General features: G+C 35.6%; 1 protein-coding gene across 1 annotated transcript; it reads left to right on the top strand.

The window, feature by feature from the left end:
* Positions 1–1,702: 1,702 nt before the first annotated feature.
* LOC104228972 (deaminated glutathione amidase, chloroplastic/cytosolic) lies at positions 1,703–13,964 on the top strand. Its single transcript, XM_009781529.2, has 9 exons — positions 1,703–1,898; positions 3,755–3,891; positions 4,187–4,315; positions 5,369–5,427; positions 5,947–6,059; positions 6,139–6,231; positions 11,040–11,142; positions 13,133–13,215; positions 13,511–13,964. The coding sequence occupies exons 1-9, from the start codon at positions 1,734–1,736 to the stop codon at positions 13,547–13,549; spliced, it is 921 nt and encodes a 306-aa protein (XP_009779831.1). The 5' UTR covers positions 1,703–1,733; the 3' UTR covers positions 13,550–13,964.
* The last annotated feature ends 6,601 nt before the right edge of the window (positions 13,965–20,565 follow it).

The following is a 20,565-nucleotide window of genomic DNA, read 5'->3' as shown; positions in this document are numbered from 1 at the left end:
TTAACCATGTTAAATATCTGAGTTCTTTGAATTATATGTAAATAACTTTGACATTTAAACCTTATAAATAATTATATATAATCGTCAGATATTAATTAAGAAACATTACATGAAAAAAGACTAATATTTTCTCAATTCTCGTAATGATAATTTTATTTTTGCACTATTCTCATAGATGTCATTTGAACCTAAAAATAGCCATAAACGAAATAATAACTCATATTTATGGCAAAGCACAAAGGTTGACACGATATAAACGATTCTTTGATTACGACATGACTCTTATACAACGACTTGAACTCTTATTTGGTATGATTTTATCTTTCAAAAAAATATTTTTATTTTGAAATTTTAATTTCTAAAACTTTATAAATATTATAATAATGATTATCTTTATAATGATGCAAGTGAAAATATTATCCTTAATTTAAAATTTACTTTAATCATCTATCTAAAAATTTAAATGATTCTTTGGCTGGATTTATTTCAGTATGACTCCACTTTAAGTTTATCGATATCTCTAGCCCTAGAAGTTTAATTTTTAATCTATATATACAAAAATTGTGTTCTTGAATCATTAAATGTTAAATTAGTTGATTATTATTATAAAACATTGCATATATTGTCTTAAAATTGTCAAGTAATTTATTTTTCGATACCATACTTGGCTTAACCTCAATGCAAACTACTCGAGTTGCATTCCAATTCAAATTTGAATATCATATCAGTTTGTTAGTAATAGTGATTTTTTAAAAATGACACATCATGTAAATTAAAAAAAATATCCTAAGATATCCTTATCTTATAATCTATGTATTTGAGTTGGAAAAAAATTATTTGAAATCGATGAGATTAACTTTCAAATTTTTTATACTCAACAAAGACGAAACATAAGAAGAAATTTATTGTCATATTTTATTTCTGTTTTTTTAGATCTTTCTAACATTTTTTTCAATATTTTTATTTTCTTTTATCTTATTTTTATTTCATTATTTCTTTTGTTACAAAAAATTAATTTATTTCACTATAAAAGGAAGGGTTTTAATAAAAATTGTCTACATATAAACTTTAATTATATTTTTAGTCTTTGATTGAAATTATTTCATATTTTTTCTTTTGGCTTTATCTAATCAGCATAAATAGGTGCTCACCCTACCACTTAAATTAAAAAATTGAATGATGTGTAATTTATATATAAAAGCTTTTATTAACTAATTTAAAAGCTTCAACCGCACATAAATTGCACTAAATTCAATAACAACTTTATTATATCCATTGCGTCTTTTCTTCCCCATTTTCAAGTGTATGCAACTTTTCAAAAATAACTTAGAATATAAAAAAACCATTATAAAATAATTATAACGAATATATTCATTGTATGTTTAAACTAAACGCTAAACTCTTATATTTAATTAAAATATTAAAGATATAAAATTTATTTTATAATGAGTTTAAGTGTTATTTTGGAATTAGTGTATTCGTGGCTAAATCATATTCCATAGCTATTTATAATACTTCATTATTTTTATTTGGCTAATTTATCCTCACAATTTTGGGAAATATTTTCACCATCAAAATAATTTATGGTACTAAGTGCAATTTTAAACATATATATTTCCTTTAAAAAAAATTAAAATCCACGTCTAAAATTTGACAGTGCCGTTTTTTTGGGGACGAAAGGAATAAAATTTGACAGTGCCGTTTTGTAATTTACAATAGCCAAGCTCACGTCAATGAGTTTGTGTCTAAATACACAATTAAGCACCCGTTACAACCTCACAGTGGCATCTGCCGGAAAATCCATAGCCATGGCCAACTCCGTCAGAGTCGCCGCTGCTCAGATGACGTCCGTTAATAATCTCGCCGTTAACTTCGCTACTTGCTCTCGCCTCGTTAAGGTATGTACTTCGTGCTCATGCATTCTCTTTTTGCATTCTAATTTGATATTTATGTACACATGCCAAGTATTATTACGTATATTTACAGTATTAGTTTGCTAAAACGAGTAGAGAATTTTGTATTTTACATTGATCATTGACACGTCATCATAATTGAAGCTGGATTTGGAGGAGCTGAAATTTGAGCTAATTTTAAGTTTTAATTTATATTCAAACTCAGGGAAGGTTCAGTTTAAGATGTTGCTAAAGTTTGTTAGAAGTAGCTCGTAGAGAAAAATGATTTGGCATTGTTGGTCAACGATGGTTGACTTTATTCATAGTTCATTCTTATAAGGCTAGTGATATTTGGTCAACGATGGTTGACTTTACTAATAGTTCATTCTTATAAGGCTAGTGATATTCAAGAGCAACTTTTCATTGAGAGACGTATTCAATCCTAGCACGAGATGAGTTTAAATGGAGTAATGTAATCAGCGCGGATTCATATGACTTGTTTGGGACCGAGGCTTAGTTCTTGTGTTGTTGTTATAGACGTATTCAATCCTAGGATTTGCAGTATGATTTTCGTGAAGCTGGATTTTGCAGGAGCTTGATTTTGAGCTAATTTTTGGTTTGATTTATATCCATAAGTTGCAAAACTTTGTTAGAATTAGATTTAAGAGCAAAATGATTTGGCAATGTTGTTCAACGATGAATGTCTTTTGTTCTTGTTTAATTCTTATAAGGCTAGTGATATTCTACGAGCAACTCTCCTCCTCCCAGTGCAACTAATGCTTCACGAATCGCTACTACTCGTATATGCTAGTCAATCAATCAATCAATTATGCTTCAATCCCAAATCATTTGGGATCAGCTATTTAAAAGAAAAGCAGATTTCTGCCTTCTCTTTTCGTTTGCTTTTTTTTTTTTTAAATCCAGAAAGGAGTGGCAATGTCCAGGAAAGGCTGGTTAATTGTTGTGAGTATAGGCTGAAAGTAGTAAAACAGGAAAACCTTTGGAGCAGGAGGAGGAGAAGAACATGGAGGGACCCGAGTTCGTATTTAGACACATCACAAACTTCTCAAGAATTACATCCAACTTTTTATCACCTGCAGATATCTAGCACTTGGCATATAGAACTGGAATGTCCAACAGTGCAAAATCACAAATATACTTTTTCGATCTGAGAACACTACTAGACCGGCAGAACTGACATAGTTAATTCATACCAGTTTTTGGGGCAAAATGTGGTCTCAGTTGATTTGGGGACCATCTATACATTTTCTTTTTAAGCTTAGAGATGGTTTGTGTGCTCTGGACGTGCTGTCACTACTGCATCATGCTTTCACAATGATGACATAAGGAATATAAAGAACACTAATGCATTGAATATAGCCATTTTTCCAGCTTAAGAACTATAGTTTCTTGAAATTTAAAGTTGTTCCTTCATATCTTCATGCGTTCCCAATACTTGAAAACTTCAACCACTCTAGTCATTGAGTTGGCACTAACTATTGTGGAAAATAAAGTTTCTCACATGACCCAATACGGACTGATTTATGTGAACAATATCTTTGTCAGCTCCTAAGAATTATGTGGGTTTCAGAAATATATATTGCCGTTACTAAAAGTGAAATTACTTAAATAACAATTAACTCTTTTTTACTTTTGATAATATTTCATATTTTGCACGCTATCATGAGTGATGAAGTCACCAACATATCTGACCCCCCCCCACCCCCCCAACAACCATCTCCCCCAAAAGGTAGAGAGAGGTCCACGTTCTCTTTCATTCTGAAATGTTGTTTACTATAATTAATGTTGATTTGATACTGATATCTTGCACTATTTTTGCTATATCATATCTTCTATTCCAGGAAGCAGCTTCAGCAGGGGCTAAATTGCTATGTTTTCCAGAAAATTTCTCTTTTGTGGGAGACCTACAGGGAGAGAGTCTTAAAATTGCTGAGACCCTAGATGGACCTATTATGAAAGGCTACTGTTCTCTTGCAAGGTGTGACCATGAGAGAGAAGTTGGCTTCTCATCATCTAATGCACATTAACCTGTTTTTAGAAGCGCCATACACGTTGTCCTAACAACTTGTTATCTCTTTATTTGACATTTTTCAATGCTTAATGACTATGTAATCAAACATACTGGTTTACTCTCTCTCTCTCTCTCTCTCTTTCTATGTGTGTGTGTGTGTCTCTATATCTCTCTCTCCATGATAGCTAGTGGGTGATTCCTGAACTTGAAATGAGTGCTAGTGGATTCTGTCAAATGACATCTTTTCTGCCATTACGGACAGGGAATCAAATATTTGGTTGTCGCTAGGAGGATTCCAAGAAAAAGGGAGTGATGATGCACACTTGCGCAACACTCATGTTCTCATTGATGATAATGGAAATATTTGGAGCACGTACAGTAAGATGCATCTGTAAGACTTTTAAACTTGACTTTGTTAGACGTTAGACTAAGGTTGTCATCTTTAGTTATTCAATACTTTCATAGTGTTGGTAATGAAACAATATTGTGCTTCTGTTTTGATATTTGTCATTACCATGGGTTTCTAATGTTAGATGGTAATACAAGAAATAATGTTAGACTTACCATGTGAGCATACACACTACCCTCCCCAAACCCCACTTGTGAGATTACACTGAGTTTTTTGTTGTTATTGTTGTTGTTGTTGTTGTATAGCATGTGAGCGTAATATGAGTGACAGATAATTAATGGGTTTTGTTAGAACAAGTATACCACTTTATGACATAATGCAGGACAAGTAGAGTTGGCTTACTATCGAGGCAACCCTACAACACATTAAAGAGCTACATGTCTCATGTGATATTCTGCGGGCGTTGAACAATTTACTACTCTATTAAAAACACCAGATATTATGGTCATTTGTTTTTTTAGAAATATGAAGTGCTTCATAAATGAATGCATTTTAGCATCATTTTCTAAATGCTGAGTTATTGAAGTATGTGTTCTGTGAATAAAGAATGCGAACACGCATATAGTCATCTAGGATATCCAAGTACTGTTTTACTTTACATTTCCTTATTTTCTTAATAGAATTTTGAAATGGATTTTGTGTTTCTATATGCCTACTGTAATCTACCAAGCGGTAAGACCTCTTATTATGTATTTGTTATGTAAAACATTTGACTAATTATTTAGAGGACAAACTTATCAGAAAAGAAAAATTATGTGGAGGACAAACTTTCGACTGTTAATTGTGAGACAAGGTATGATAAACAAATAAGATGGATGTATTTTCTAAGCAGTTAACTATTTAAAAAAGGATGTGAACTTAATGACCCGCGAAGGGCTTGCAGGCGATGACAGATATTTAAGTCCTATTGTGTTAGGTTTGTTTTGCCAAATTTCCATATATGAGTCACTGTGAGACAATCTGAACGCAATATGACCCCTTGTTGCTCCTTGATCTAACCTGGAACACTAATTGTGGTTTCTGCTGTATTTATAGATTTGACGTGGATGTTCCTGGAGGTGCAGTTTATAAAGAGAGCAGTTTCACTGAAGCTGGTAGGAAACACAATATAACCATGCTAACATTTATTTCCCTTAGACAATGACTGGATTCTTCTTCTTCTCATCCTTACCTTTCTGAGCCGAAGGTCTATTGGAAACAGCCTCTCTACTAGGGGTAAGGTCTGCGTACACACTATCATGTTGTTGTTGTTGAGACAATGACTGGACTTAGCTTCTTGAAAATTGTATCCTTGTGTGAGAAAACTTTGTGAGTATCACTATAAAAAGAATACTTTCCGAGTAGTAGTTATTTTAATGGGGTTTTAGATTGAGGCATATATAAATATGTGCTATCTTACCATTAGGGTTAGCAAAATATTTTGATAGGTCAGTATCAGTGGTCCAAATTGAAACATGGACTTTCTTCTTAAATTTATATTGTAGCATTTCATTGTTTTATTGACACTGGTACATTCTATTGGTACTTTCTTCTAATTAGTCATGTCTTAGAATTTAATAATCGGCACATTAACATCTTTTTGCTTATCAACTCTGATTCACTAATCTTCATAGGAAAGGATATTGTTGTGGCGGACAGCCCTTGCGGACGTTTAGGTCTCACCGTTTGTTACGATTTAAGATTCCCTGAACTGTATCAACAGCTGAGATTCAATCATGATGCACAGGTATTACGGCTTTCCTTCTTGTTTCTCTTTCTCCAAAAGCAAATTGTAAGTTAGTGAAAAGACTTCCATTTGATTCCAGGTTTTGTTAGTGCCTGCCGCTTTCACAACGGTGACTGGTCAGGCACATTGGGAGATACTTCTTCGTGCTCGTGCAATTGAAACACAGTGTTATGTATGGACATCATCTGGTTTAATTCAGTTATGACCTTTCCGTTTTTAACACCATTTGGTTGTTGATGATAAATTGCTAGTATTATGGCTATTTCTTACTATGTTCCGCATCAGTTTTCTAGTATCTTGCGTGGTTAGTACTTGTTGCTATTGCTTTCCTCCATCTATTTTTTTTTTCTAGTTCTTGCATTGTTGTTATCGTTTTCTGGTTATTTTTGTTTTGATATTTGATTGTGTCAATTCATCCTTTCGAGCCGAGGGTCTTTCAGAAACAGCCTCTCTACCTCCCAGGGTAGGGTAAGATTTGCGTACACGCTACTCTCCCCAGACCCCTCTTATGTTTCACTGGGTTTGTTGTTGTTGTTGGTTGTTGATGATCTTTTTCTCAATTGGAACTGCAAATATTTAGTTAGGCAATCTTAAAACTCATGGAATCAAACAATGTGTTCTGTCATTATGTGCAATCAGACAATTTTCTTTCCTTGGATTGATGACTTAAACTTCCTTTTTGCGGGTTGATCTAGCTAAATCATTGTTCATGATAAGAGTATCATGATTAATCATTTCTAACAATAATAACAAAAAGAAGAAAGCAAAAGGCGTGGAAGTTCGCCCTGTTAGCTCTCATGTGGATAGTTTGGGGGAGAGAAATAGGAGAGCTTTTGAGGGGATTGGGTCTCCTTTTTCACATCTTAAGAATAGTCTTTTATCTTTGATCGCTTTTTGGTGCACTCATATAGCCCCTACTTGTATAGAAGATTGGGCGTCATTTGTAGACAATCATGTTCTGATGTAAATTCTCTACTTTTTGGTATACTTCTTGTATACGGGAGTTTTCTCCCTTTTGATTAATACAATTTGCCTTATCAATAAAAAACAATAATAACAAACCCAGTGTAATCCAACAAATGGGATCTGGGGAGGGTAGTCTGTATGCAGCCTTACCCCTACCTTGTAAAGGTAGAGAGGTTGTTTTCGATAGACCATCCGCTCAGGAAAAATATAGTCACAACATTATTGCATAGAAAACAATAGTGTATAAAACATGGAAAGGAAACGGTAATACGAAATAATACCAATACTAGCAAGATAACATGAAAAGTGAAACTAAAAAAACTTGTAATAATACAAATCTAAGTATAAGAAAATACGAGAATGCTATTGATCCTACAGGTAAGAAAATGATACACTCGCGACTAACTACTAGCCTTCTACCCTAGTTCTTGATCTCCACACCTTCCTATCAAGGTTCATCCTCAATAAGCTGCAGATGTGTCATATCTTGCCTTATCACCTCTCCCCAATACTTTTAAGGCTTACCTTTATCTCTCCTTAGACCCACCACGTCCAACCTCTCACACCTTCTCACTGGGGCATTTGGGCATCTTCTCTTTACATGCCCGAACCATCTCAGCACGGCTTCCCGCAACTTGTCCACCATGGGAGTCACTCCCACCATGTCCCGAATATCATCATTCCTAATCTTATCTCTCTTATTATACCCACACATCCATCTCAAAATCCTTATTTCTGCTACTTCCAACTTCTGAACATGTGACCAACACTCCGCCCATACATCAATCATTTCCCTTTTATCAAAATCTCAGTAAATATCTTCCAGAATTCACATAGCATCAAAAGAAAGTTTGGATGAATGTGTGAATTTTAAACAATACTAAAAGCCGAATCTGTTTACGAAATTTGTCCATAGTCTCCTTCGTAGGATCAGTACTGTCTTGAATGGGGACAATCTCTGAGCCAAAGAAAATTTGTTGGGAAACAGGCAGATGTTAGATGCTACTTTGGTTGCATGAAGTGATGGACAATGTTAAAGTTGTCAAAAGAACAAGGCTTTAAAGTTCGATTTTAACATTTCTTGTGAGAGCGTTAGTTAGAATATTCTTGGTTAAAGTCATCAAAGAAAAGACTTTGATGTTCGTTGTGGAATATCAAGGGTGCTTCGTTTCTTCATTATGTTTTTTCACTTGGTTGGATGCAAGGGGGAACATTCTCATAGCTGAAATTTCGAGAAGATGTTGAGTCCCACATCGGCCACTAAGGGATGGGAAGGCCTCTTTATATAGTCTTGGGCAATCCTCATCTCATGAGCTAGCTTTTGGGGTTGAGTTAGGCTCAAGGTCCATCTATCGGAAGATAACATACGTCAACTAGTTCTACATGTGCAAACATTCCGGGGAGACTTGGATCACCTATTAATGCATTGCGAGGCTACAAGTCAGCTGTGGTAGACGGTGCTAAATCTGTTCAAAATACAATGTGCAGTGATGATGTTATGTTCTGTTTGGCTTTCAGGAGAAGGAAATTCTTTTGAAGTGCATGTATGTAACTCCTTTGGCTCTTATGTGGACAGTTATAAGGGAAAGGAGGGCCTTTCTTTTTTAAGAAAATGATTTTGTATAGATAAATGCCTGGTTTTGTATTAAAAAAGATTTTGTATAGATAAAGGCTAGTATTTGTTTCTATTCTGTATTTGGTGCATCCATGAGGTCTTATTAGTATAATTATCATATATCTAGGACTCCAGGGTCAAGTTGTACAACTGTGGATGTGTGGTAAACACGTTTTACAAGTTCAAATTTTAGCTGGTGAATCAATTCTGGTATTTAAGTTGATAAGGGTAGAGGGGCGAGCCCATTAATAACCAAGTTTTGAAGCTGGAATTAGTGGATTTCTCGTTTAATAGAAAAACAAGAAGAGATTTCATTTTGTATAGAACAATATTTTGGTGTACGCTCTCAACTTATTCTATACTACGTGTAATTTAGGACTTAAATCCCACAACATCAGTTAATTATTACCTTATAAAAATACCCTTTTCTACTTTAAACTCACCGTGGTTGTAGACTTGTAGGTATTTTAATAAGAATGCTTTGTGAGAAAGAGTTTCTAGTTCTCATATCTAAATTGCTGTCTCTACCATTTTTTTTTTTTTGATAAGTAAAATTTCTATCTCTACCATTATTTTCTTCTCTGATGATGCGGGTACTTCTTAGGAATTTTCTAACTAATCTTATAATTTCTGGTAAGTGCTAGGATTTAGTGCAGTAAATGGACTTAGCTTTTGCATTTTGTGGCTTGTCAGCCCACAGCCTCACTAGGTGCTGAGTGTGATGAACAACATATATTTATTAAAAGAGAACTGTTAGGCTTAACATAGATATGTCTAATGGTGATCTAACCAGTTTCATGCTGATGGACAGCTAGTTTTAGTCCTGCTTCTATGGCAAGCTGTAGGATATTCAGTGGTCCTCCTTTGGCTCTTTGTTAAGGATAGGAAATTTTGATTTTAAAATTTTGTGAAAAAAGGATTTCTAGAAGACTTGATTATTGGAAGCAGTTTTATTTTCTATTTTTTCCTTTTTTCGTTTAATTTTTCCTTCTTTTTTGTTGCGTGTGGGAGGGGCAGGGGGAGATTGTCAGAAACAATGCTCCCATTATCATTTAGGCGGGAAGGGGGGTCTGAACCTATGTTGCTTGGACTCTTCGAAAATGTGGCAGGATACGTGTCGGATCCTCCAAAAGTAGTGCATTTTTTAAGGATCCGATACGGGTGCGGCTACATTTTGGAGAGTCCGCGCAACATAGCTCTGAACTTCCAATTTTCTACACTATCTATGAGGCACTGAGTGTTAGAAACTTATTCTTTGGTCACCTATTAGGTGTACCATTTTCAGATCTTAAATTTTGAAGTACATCAAGTTTAGTCTTGTTAGTTGGAAAGTTTGTCATTTAGAACGCTAAACCACATCAAAATGATGAGATTTTGCATGGTCCGAGGTTCATATTAGCTTGAATATTCATAGTCCTTTGTAGTCAGAGGCGGATGTAGGATTTCAAGAAGATCGGTGCACCGCTGCTGGCAAATAGGAGAGGGACGAGTCAAGAAAATCGGATATTGGAGTTGCAATTTTGGGGATGACAAAGCTAATTAATGTTTGAAAGCTACTGGGATGGAGTTGGACAAAAGAGAAAAGAAGATTTTTTTTTTTTTTTTTGTTAAATTGGCTTATACGCCAAATATATAAAAATTTATTTTATCAAGTTATTTAAAATCCACTTATAAAATTGTTGATTAGTAACACAGAAAAGATGATAAGCGTAATTGTGGAAAAGAAAGAATCAAAAGAGACAAAAAGGGAATAGTATATTGGAAAAAAGAAACTACGAGACAAAACAAAAAGTAAAAAAAGAGAATAAAATAGAATATAATAAGAAAATTTATGAAAGAGCAAACAGTATCATCTAAAAGAAAGACCACAAATGTTATTTGCCGTGCACATGGGTGCACCATACGACCATTTCTAACAAAATATGTATTGCATGTTCAAAAGATGCCGTCAAGAGCATGGTGACATTTTACCATGTGGATCCACTATTGTTTTAGTCTTGAAAAACATTCTTCAACGTGGTGAAATATTTGCAAAAATCGCAGGAAATCTCGCTTTACTAATGTTTGCATTAGCTGTTTTCTACAGTTTTTGGTAGTGTTTGTTCTTCCTAAGAGGTGGAAATTTGTCTGCTATCAACTTTGGGAATATCTTTGTAGTAAAGAGGTTAAAGCTCTTTTGGATGGCATTATGTTGACAGTGATGCATTAGATGTAGTTAAATTATCAGACATCCAAAAGCAATATTTCTTTGATTTATGACGTTCATAACCTTCTTCCTAATGGTCGAATAAAAACTCCCTTAAAGTTAATTTTTATTTGTTATTAATCTCTCTTTTTGATATTTTTTGCCTGCTTCACTTTGTGTCTGTTGTGGATAGTTATGATTAACATCTTAACAGGTCATAGCTGCTGCTCAAGCAGGGAAGCATAATGAAAAAAGGGAAAGCTATGGAGATACCTTAATAATTGATCCATGGGGAACAATAGTTGGTCGGTTGTCAGGTAACATTTAATTCCATTCGCCTCATTTCTTGTAATTCTTTCTTCTGTTTAATGTATCGACAATGATTTTACCACGAGCAAGAGACTGGCGCTTTGAGAGCAAAAGGGGTAGTTAACTTATTTTCAAGTATTTGCTGACGGTTTTGGCTTCACCACTTGGATTTCCAAAGCAGGCCATTTCTTTTCATAGTTGCTTCAAGTATTTTATTAACATTGTTATCTGTGTTATAGGAATAACACCTGTAACATGTAATTTTGAAGCTTATTCTTCTTTGCTATGTTGTGTGACTGTCCAAAATGATGCCAAACCCATGTCGGATCCTCCAAAAATACAGCTTTTGGAGGATCCGACACACATCCAGCAACATTTCGGAGAGTCTGAGCAACATACCTTCTTTGTACTTCTTTTCTATTGACCCCCCCCCCCCCCACACACACACACACACAACTCCTCTTCAAAGTCTAGCTTCTCTTTTGTCTTTGTTATGTGAAACTTTTAGTGCCTATGATTACAACTTCTGGAAGTCTAATGGAATTGCGAGGGAACCTCATTATGTTTTTTGCTTTTTAGCAAAATTTGGTGTGTGGAAGATTTGCTTAGGTTGACAATATTGATGGATAGTTTCTCTAAGCATCACATATGATGCTACTACGTGTGACCACTGATGGCCGCTGCCTTTGTTGGCTGAAAAATGGAGTGCATAATCGAACTCCTGGATCTGTTTCGACCAAATGGTCTTATATGAGGAATGACGAATAGACAATGCACTGGAGTTAGATTACCAAGTTCTTTTTGTTGATTACACTTCTGAATGCTGTATAGTTTGACTGTAGCTCCAAATATCCACCTTAGTATATTTTTTTGAATTGGTAACTATTGTATATATTATAAAAATCAGTACATAGGTTGCACTGAAAACCAAATTTACATAGAGAGAATTTATAGATATTCTAATTTGAGACCTAGCAGGATCCTAGTATGTCTATGATTGTCAATGTATCTTCTGTGTACATCTGTTTGCACCAAAAACAAAATAGAAGAATACAATTGAGTTTGATCTTCTGCATTGAATTGCTTCTGTCTTCAAAACATCTAGTATTCCTTTCCCTCCAGACTGTCCACCAAATACATGCCGGAACAGTCCTCCATCTATCTCTGCTAGTTGCTTCAGCTCCAGCTTCCTCCCAGCTATAAATGACATCTTTAATCCTGTATGGCATTGACCAAGAAATACCCCTAAGACTAATAAAGATTTTTCATAGTTGGTCTGTAATCTTGCAGTGTAGAAACAAATGGTTGACAGTTTCTGCATTTTCCCCACACAGAAAACATCTTGAACACAGAGAAATTCCCCTTTTTATGAGATTATCCTGGGTTAAAACCGCCTCCTTTGCTAGTAGCCAAGTGAAGCAGGCTACCTTGTATGGAATCTTTGTTTTCCATATATGTTTCCAAGGCCATGTGTCTACCTGTTGATTATCATGATTCAAAATCTTATATGCATCCTTTACTCGGTAAATCCCTTTGTTGTGCCTCTTCCACCATATTGAATCCAAACCTTCCTGTAGTCCTGTAAATGCTTCCAGCTCTTTGTAGAGGTCAGTTAATCTTGTTATCTCCCAGTCATTCAGCTGTCTTCTTAGAGCTATTTCCCATCCTTGACAACTCCTCATATCAGCGACTGTCTTATGCTGGTTTTGTGCTAAACCGAACATATCTGAGTATCTTTTCTTTAAGCTTCCCATTCCTAGCCAGTTATCATTCCAGAAAGATGTGTTCCTTCCGTTGTTCACTCTTATGGAGGAGTGATCCACCTTAGTATTTTGAAAAGGAAAATTCCTTTTTTTTCATGGTGATATAAGCACTAAGCTGGTAAATCCATCTTCTGCCTTCTTTCTGTAATGACATGCTTTTCCTTAATGCTTTTGTTCACAACAGTCAGAGAATCAAGTGTACTCCATTGACAAATTCATTTTGTTTCTGCTTCAGATCGGTCGTCAACAGGTATTACTGTTGCAGATATTGACTTCTCATTAATAGATTCAGTCCGAGCAAAGATGCCAGTGTCTAAGGTAAGAAAAGTCTGCTACTGTGTATAAGGGATTAATATTTGTTTTCATTCATTTTCAGAAATACAAGGTGTTTTCTTCTTTCGCAATATATCTATCGGTGTTGCTTTTGGATTAGATGCTGTAATTAGTTTCAATAGATGCTAATAAGCTTCATTAACTTTAATTGTTCAATTTGGAGGTTCGGGTTATCATCTCTGTTTGTGTATTTATACGATAACTCATATTTTGTCTTTAAAACATTTGAGTAATTTGTAATTCTTCCTTTCACATAGCTTCGAATCTTATCTTTTTTCAGCATCGCAAGCCTGCTGTATTTTGGAATCAGCATCCATGAGTTAGTGGATATGTCATTCTGTTGTTGTATTCAACGAAATATCGCCCGCGAAACTTTGGTTCGTTCGTGTAAGCTGCTTACAGGGAGCACTGGTCATTTGGTTCGTAACATTAGACATAATATCCCTTGTCAAATCAGTAGCAGCTACTAATGCTGAATCTTTTTCATGTATGCATTATGAATTAAAATTATCCTTCCTTTTCATTTATCTTCATGCTTGCCATAAGAGGCATATATAACAACTATTGCTGTGCAGTGACCGTAGATCTCGTGCTCCTAAGTATAGGGGAAATGGAGAAATGCTAGCAAAGCTAGTGGTATAGTGAAAGTGAGCATACATAATAGGGTCATAAAGGCTCTTTTTGTTATTTTGTTTGAAGGGGAAAAGAAAGAAGCCCACCACTTATCAGATTGATATGTTCAATAGCATTTTCAACTGTACGAACTTTTAACATTTGCGAAGTTATAATTTATACACTTGAGAAACCTAACTTTGACAAAAGCTCCAGCCAAAATGACACGTTGGACTGACTATTAAGTCTATAACATGAGCAAATATGAGTTTATTTTATTTATTTATTAATGATGGTGCTATTCTAGTAAGCTTGTATGTACCTCGACTATTATATCAGGTAACTATTGTTTCCCACCTGCATATATACAGGGTAATTCTGACCACGCAAATATGAAAATTTATTTATTTTACTTATATGATAGTGGTGTCAGAGTCAGCTTGCATGTATCTTGATTATTCATTGGGTGACTGTTGTCTCCCACTTGCAGATGTACAGGATTCTGACCATGCAAATCCTCTTGTTACTATGGTTGTATTGTCACAACCCTAAAACCGACCCGGTCGTGATGGCGCTTATCGTGAAACTAGGTCAGCCGACACAACTCCCAAATTAACCTTTAATCAATAAGAATTATTTTTAGGCCTTTAATTAAACAAACGTTTCATAATGTAAGTCTAAATGAACAGTGCGGAAATAATATACAAGCCCGACATCGAGGTGTCACAAGTCACGAGCACCTACTAAGGTATGAATACAACGAAAAGTCTGAAAATGTACTACATACAGTCTAATAAAAACAAGAGGGAGAAAAGCAATGCTGCGAACGCCGGGCAGCTACCTTGCTAAACTTCGATGACTCTGCTTCTGAGTAATCAACACCCGCTACCGGGTTCAGAAATACCTGAATCTGCACACAAGGTGCAGGGAGTAATGTGAGTACTCCAACTCAGTAAGTAATAAAGGTAAATAAAAGCTGAGCAGTAAGAAAACACGTAAACCACGTCAAAATGCTACAACAAAGGCAAGATGGTTCCAATACAATAAAAAAATCATTTACTTCGTAAATCATGGTCAGTTCCGGTAAAAACCTTTTTAAAACAAATTTTCAATAGTTTCAAACGAGTGATAAAACAGTGAGTAAACATGATAGAAACGTAAGCAGCCCCTTGGGCAAAACATGTATCATAAATCGCCCTTCGGGCATAATATCAACAGAACCAGCCCCTACGGGCTACCTCACAATCACTCGTAATCAGCCCCTCGGGCATAACATAAATCGAGAACCGCCCCTCGGGCAATAACATGGAACAAGATTAGCCCCTCGAGCTATATCACATATCACACTGGGTACCCGCGCTCACTGGGGGTGCACAGACTCCGGGAGGGGCCCCTTACGGCCCAAGCGCAATATCAAGCCATCTCGCGGCATAATCAATATATCACTCACTCAGGGTACCCGCGCTCACTAGGGGTGTACAAACTCCGGGAGGGGCCCCTTGTGAGCATGTGATTTTTGCCCTATATGAATTACTCCTATAAAATCCAAGAAAATAGATTTTTTTTTTCTAATTATTTGCCATTTTATATATATATTTTGTAGATTTTATTAATTGTTTGCATTTCTTGTGCGTGTTTAATTTTTAATCATGAAAAATGCCAAAAATACCATGCATTGCATTTAGGTTTTGTTTTTACATTTTATAAATAAAAATCACAAAAAATGGCCCATTTTTATATTTTTACCTTTTAATTTTTAGATTGTTGATTTTTCTCTTTTAATTTAGGATCAAGTAATTTTTATAATTAGGTAATTGGTTATTTTTACAATTTAGATTAATTTAGGAATTTAATTTAGGATTTTAATTAAAGAAAAAGAAAAAAACAAAAGAAAAAGGAAATAGTTGATTAATTGAAAAGGGGATTTATTTTTCGAATTTGGGCATTTTAAGCCAAAACCCGTTCCCAAATACATCCCAACCCAAGCCCAAACCAGCCTTACCCGGTTCAGGTTCCCTCATTAAACCAAACGACATCGTTTTGCTTCGTTTCATCATAGCCGTTGATCTCGTATGATCCAACGGCTGTGAACTCGGTGTTGTTTACGTATAAGACTGTCCGAAACCCTTTCCCCCATACCTTTCAGACCCCTTTCATTCTCTTCTTCTTTAACCAAACCCTAGAAACTGCCGCCCTAAAATCCTCCGCTGATAACCACCACCGGAAATCGCCTCACGGCGGTTCCGGTGCTCAAACTCCCCCAAATTAATACCCCATAACCCTTGTTCCCTCCTCTTCCTAAATGTCACGACCCAAACCGATGGGCCGCGACGAGCACCCGGTACCTTACTCAAGCGAGTATCAACGTAACATATCTTTCTTATTACATTATTATATACACGTGACATACATGCCTAATAGGCCAACATAATCATTTATAAACTCAAAACATAGGCCGACAAGGCCGTACAATATTTCACGTGCACGACATATGTCTACAAGTCTCTAAGAATACATAAATATCATAAAGGTCGAGACAGAGTCCCGCCATACCAAACAATATACGTCTAACTCATACTAATCAAACAAGAAACTCCGAAGCAAATGGAGCGCACCAACATCTTTCGCTGAGCTGATAGCCTACATGGAGGGCTCTCGACATGTCTATCGGGACCTGCGGGCATGAAACGCAACATCCCCAGGCAAAAGGGACGTCAGTACGAATAATGTAATGAGTATGTAAGGCACATAAATAAATACATAAGAGACATGGAAAACATATAGAGTACATGGCTCAACCTGTAAATCTGAAAATCTTTTGTAAATCATAAATTACTTTTAGCGTCATGCATATGCGTATGAATGTCATGTCGTGCATAGGTACATATTTCATAACATCATCAGCCTCTAAGGGCATCCTATCATATCATATCAGCCACTGTGGGCAAAATCATCATCGTATACCAGCTGATCAGGTGGTGGTGCGTATATAACGCCATAACCTTTCCCATATCTCATATACATACATATATACACGTATATAACGTCGTTTGAACACATACATATATACGCGTATATAATGCCGTTTGAATCATATTTCAGCCACTGTGGGCAACATCATCATCATATACCAGCTGATCAGGTGGTGGTGCTTATATAACGCTGTAACATTTTCCCATATCCCATATACATATATTTACATATATACGCGTATATAACGCCATCTGGTCATGGGTCAATGCATATGAATGCAATGCATGAAAAGTACGTTAATAAAATCTTTCGGAATCTCATAAGACTATTTTGCCTTTGAGTAATATCATAAAGTAAACTCTTTTCAACTTTCGTATTTTTCTGAGACCCATGAACAAATGATAAAATATTATGATACACGGAAATTCAAGAACATAGATATCTTTAATACTTCTATGAATAGAGTCATTCATGGAATTTGTGCATTTGCACGTTTCGTTCGTATCGTATGGATCATGCCAAAAGATAGAATGGATAGACTTAACATACCTGGAGTAGGAACGACTCCATATAATTATCCCGTTATAAACCTTCGTGGATTGAACTTAGAACCCAAAAATCAGATTTAGGCCTCTGTGCTTTTGAATTTGAGGAACGAAATGGAGCCAAGGATTTGGACGAGAATGATTCTGGTTCAATAGTTCTTGGTTTCCAATGCCAAAAACATTAAACTTGAAATGAAGCCAAGATTTGGATGAAATTTCTTGGATTTTAAAATACTTGGATCTGGCTAAGGAATATGTTCCAAGGTTTTGGATTTAAAAATCCAAGGCAGAATCACCAACTTCTAAATTGAATGTTGTCTAAGCTTTCCTTGGATAATACTTCACACAAGTCTTTAAGACTTGTAATTTAGTTCCTTTAATTTTCTTATGACACATGTAATGTGAGTAGTTAGTCACCTTAACTAAAACGGGATGGAGGGGGCTGCCACGTTTTTTTGGGGTGTGATTTTGTAAATTTTTTATCCACTTATTAGTTAATCGGGTAATATTATGTTACCCGGTAATTAATCAATTAGCCGCATAATTTAAAAATTACCACAAATTACGTAAAATTCTATTTAGTTTTAAAATACTTCATATATACTTTATATATTATACTACCGTGGTCATATGGTACCTTGCATGGTACTAGTTCATAATTATCGGATATTATCACTCGACCCGTATTTTATTCCAAATTGACTACTTTCAACTAAACTCGTTTTCTTTAATCTGTGTACCCTCTTATTCTTCATAACACTTATTTATTGCTTGCTATAAATAGCGTAAGTATGATAACGGCAAGATGATCTCATCCTCGAGTCTTATATCAGTTAACTGAAAACGAAATTTTAACGTACAATACTTCACGGTGCAACATCGTTGTAACTTAATATTGCGAAACGTGATATCACCATAACGTGACATCTCACTTCCGGGCTCTCATTAATTTATTTATTTATGGCGTATTTTCATGTACGAAAATATGGGGTGTAATATCATCCCCCCCTTTGGAACATTCATCCTCGAATGTTGACTGATGCGCTTATCGTTATCATATCCCATAGCTCTTGCGAATACTTTAGTAGTCCTCTTGCCATCTAGGCAACTGTTGTGTGAATAAGTCCAAAGACCAGGGCATTCTACCCTTAGGCCTCCTTCTCATACCCCAACTTGTAGTCGGAATCCTTCCAATCTCGTAATTGTTGCTACCTTTCATCATGAAGCCTCTATGATACTGACCTTGTAAGTGTGCCTATGCGACTCTCCTCTCATTTTTCCTCCGTCTTTTAGCCAATCTCTAGGCGTTACTTTGTAAATATATACGAGGCTTAATAGGATGCCCCTCTGAGCATCTATAGGTGTACTGAAGTCTTTCACTCGGTACTTTGTTGAATTTACGAATATTGCTATACCTTTTTCATAAATCCATTTATCCATCCGTATGACTTTACTGCATCAAGATAGGTCATATTATACCGTAACTCTTACCTCGATTTCTCTTTACTGAGGTCTGCTACCAAATTCCAGGTTACTTTCATTACTTATCCAATACGTATAAATTTATGTCCTTTAATGCTTTCACATTACTGTCCATCTTAAGATTGACGACCTACTATCATCTCATACTTTATAACTTTTATCCATCCATTGTTGATTTACCTCAATATTTATCTCTAATCTACCCCTAATAACATAACCTTTTATGTAACACTGTTCTAGGATTCACGTTTCATTACGATCTTCTACCTTTGAGTATCTTGTACGTTGTTCACTTTTACCTTACTTACCTTAAAATCTCGCATCGTATCTTCTATCTCTTTCCTGACCTCCCTTCCACCTAGGTGTAATTCACGTTCATAACTTGAAGCTCTATTATAATACTCGCACCTCTAGTACATACACAATCCAGTGGGAGCTTCGTACTGACTTCTTATGAGGCTGGTACTTCTTCTAACTGGCTTCCTTGTAAAGCCATTATAGATTATGGTTGTTGTGTTATTTCTCTTCCTTTACGTAGGCTTAAGCTATCTTCCAATCCGCGGCTCATGGTATCAGTTATTACCTTAGCCTTTCATGGGCATTATGGAATATCCATGATACAATCTTCTAACAATTCAATCTTTTGTCTATGCCCTAGGCTCAATTCTTTCTTTTAACTTATACCGGAGTCTTCTATGGCTGTATGATTGTCAACAAATATATTGCCTAGATAATGCTCCAAAATCTTGAGTGTATCCATAACGTACTAACTCTGGATTATTGATCAAATAATTCTTTCGTTCCATCTTAGCTTTCAACATAAGCTATTACTTTTCCTGGTCCTTCTGCCCCTCTGTTGCATCCATACTTAGCTTATCTTAGTTCCCACGCATGCCGGAGTTTGCGTACAACTCATATGATCTTCAAATATTTCTTTTGATTTTTACTTCCCGATCACTAGTCACGGTAGATTTCTCTTTCTTATGGAGGATGTACAATATTGTTGTGAAACTGTTGTTACAAGAGCATTTCCTCTCTAGGACGTTGTGTCTAGATTGAAGCCTTTTTCCTTATTTCCTCAGCTAGTCTTTTGTTGTAGTACTTAGGGAGAACCCTTGACTCTCATAAAGTTGTGGGCTTATTACATACCTTTTTGATATCCTTACTTGCCTATAATCATCCGTAGTTGCTTACTTCCATGCCCTTGTGCTTGTATGGTTGCTTCTGAACTGATATTTTGACTGCCTTTCCAGTGGCACTTTCTTTTGTCCCCGTAACACTCATATAGTACTTTTAACTATCCTAACTCTTGTTTGAATATATCTCAAGTATTATAATGATATTCTTCGAGGCTGAATTCTCCATGTTGGGTTCTACTATGTTTATTTTACACGATCTGATAACTCATCTGTAATCTCCTGTTTAGCCATAACTGAGATCTTCCTGTCCAATTACTAACTACGTTGGCCTATTTTTGTATCAATATTCTTCGTAATCTTTCTTGGATTATTTACTTTGTTTTAACTTACGTCTCGTACTAGCTCCTTATTTATTAATAACAGCTCAGGCAGGAACCTTTACTTCCTCTCCTTGACGTCGTGCTTGTACAATATTATTGAATCGTAACATATCTGTAAGATTTGGATAAGTGCCATCTCATTCCTCTTTCATTTATCGCATTCTTCCTTTACCATTCCATAGTCATTAGAATTACTTAATTCTG

The sequence above is a fragment of the Nicotiana sylvestris genome, chromosome 5 (assembly GCF_000393655.2).
Source record: "Nicotiana sylvestris chromosome 5, ASM39365v2, whole genome shotgun sequence".
Classification (NCBI taxonomy): Eukaryota; Viridiplantae; Streptophyta; class Magnoliopsida; order Solanales; family Solanaceae; genus Nicotiana; species Nicotiana sylvestris.
This window is presented reverse-complemented; position numbering and strand designations above follow the sequence as displayed.

Coding starts and splice junctions, on each gene's coding strand:
- LOC104228972 (XM_009781529.2), top strand. CDS start 1,734: ATGAGTTTGTGTCTAAATACACAATTAAGCACCCGTTACAACCTCACA. Junction 1,899..3,754: donor CTTGCTCTCGCCTCGTTAAG/GTATGTACTTCG, acceptor CTTCTATTCCAG/GAAGCAGCTTCAGCAGGGGC. Junction 5,428..5,946: donor GAGCAGTTTCACTGAAGCTG/GTAGGAAACACA, acceptor TAATCTTCATAG/GAAAGGATATTGTTGTGGCG.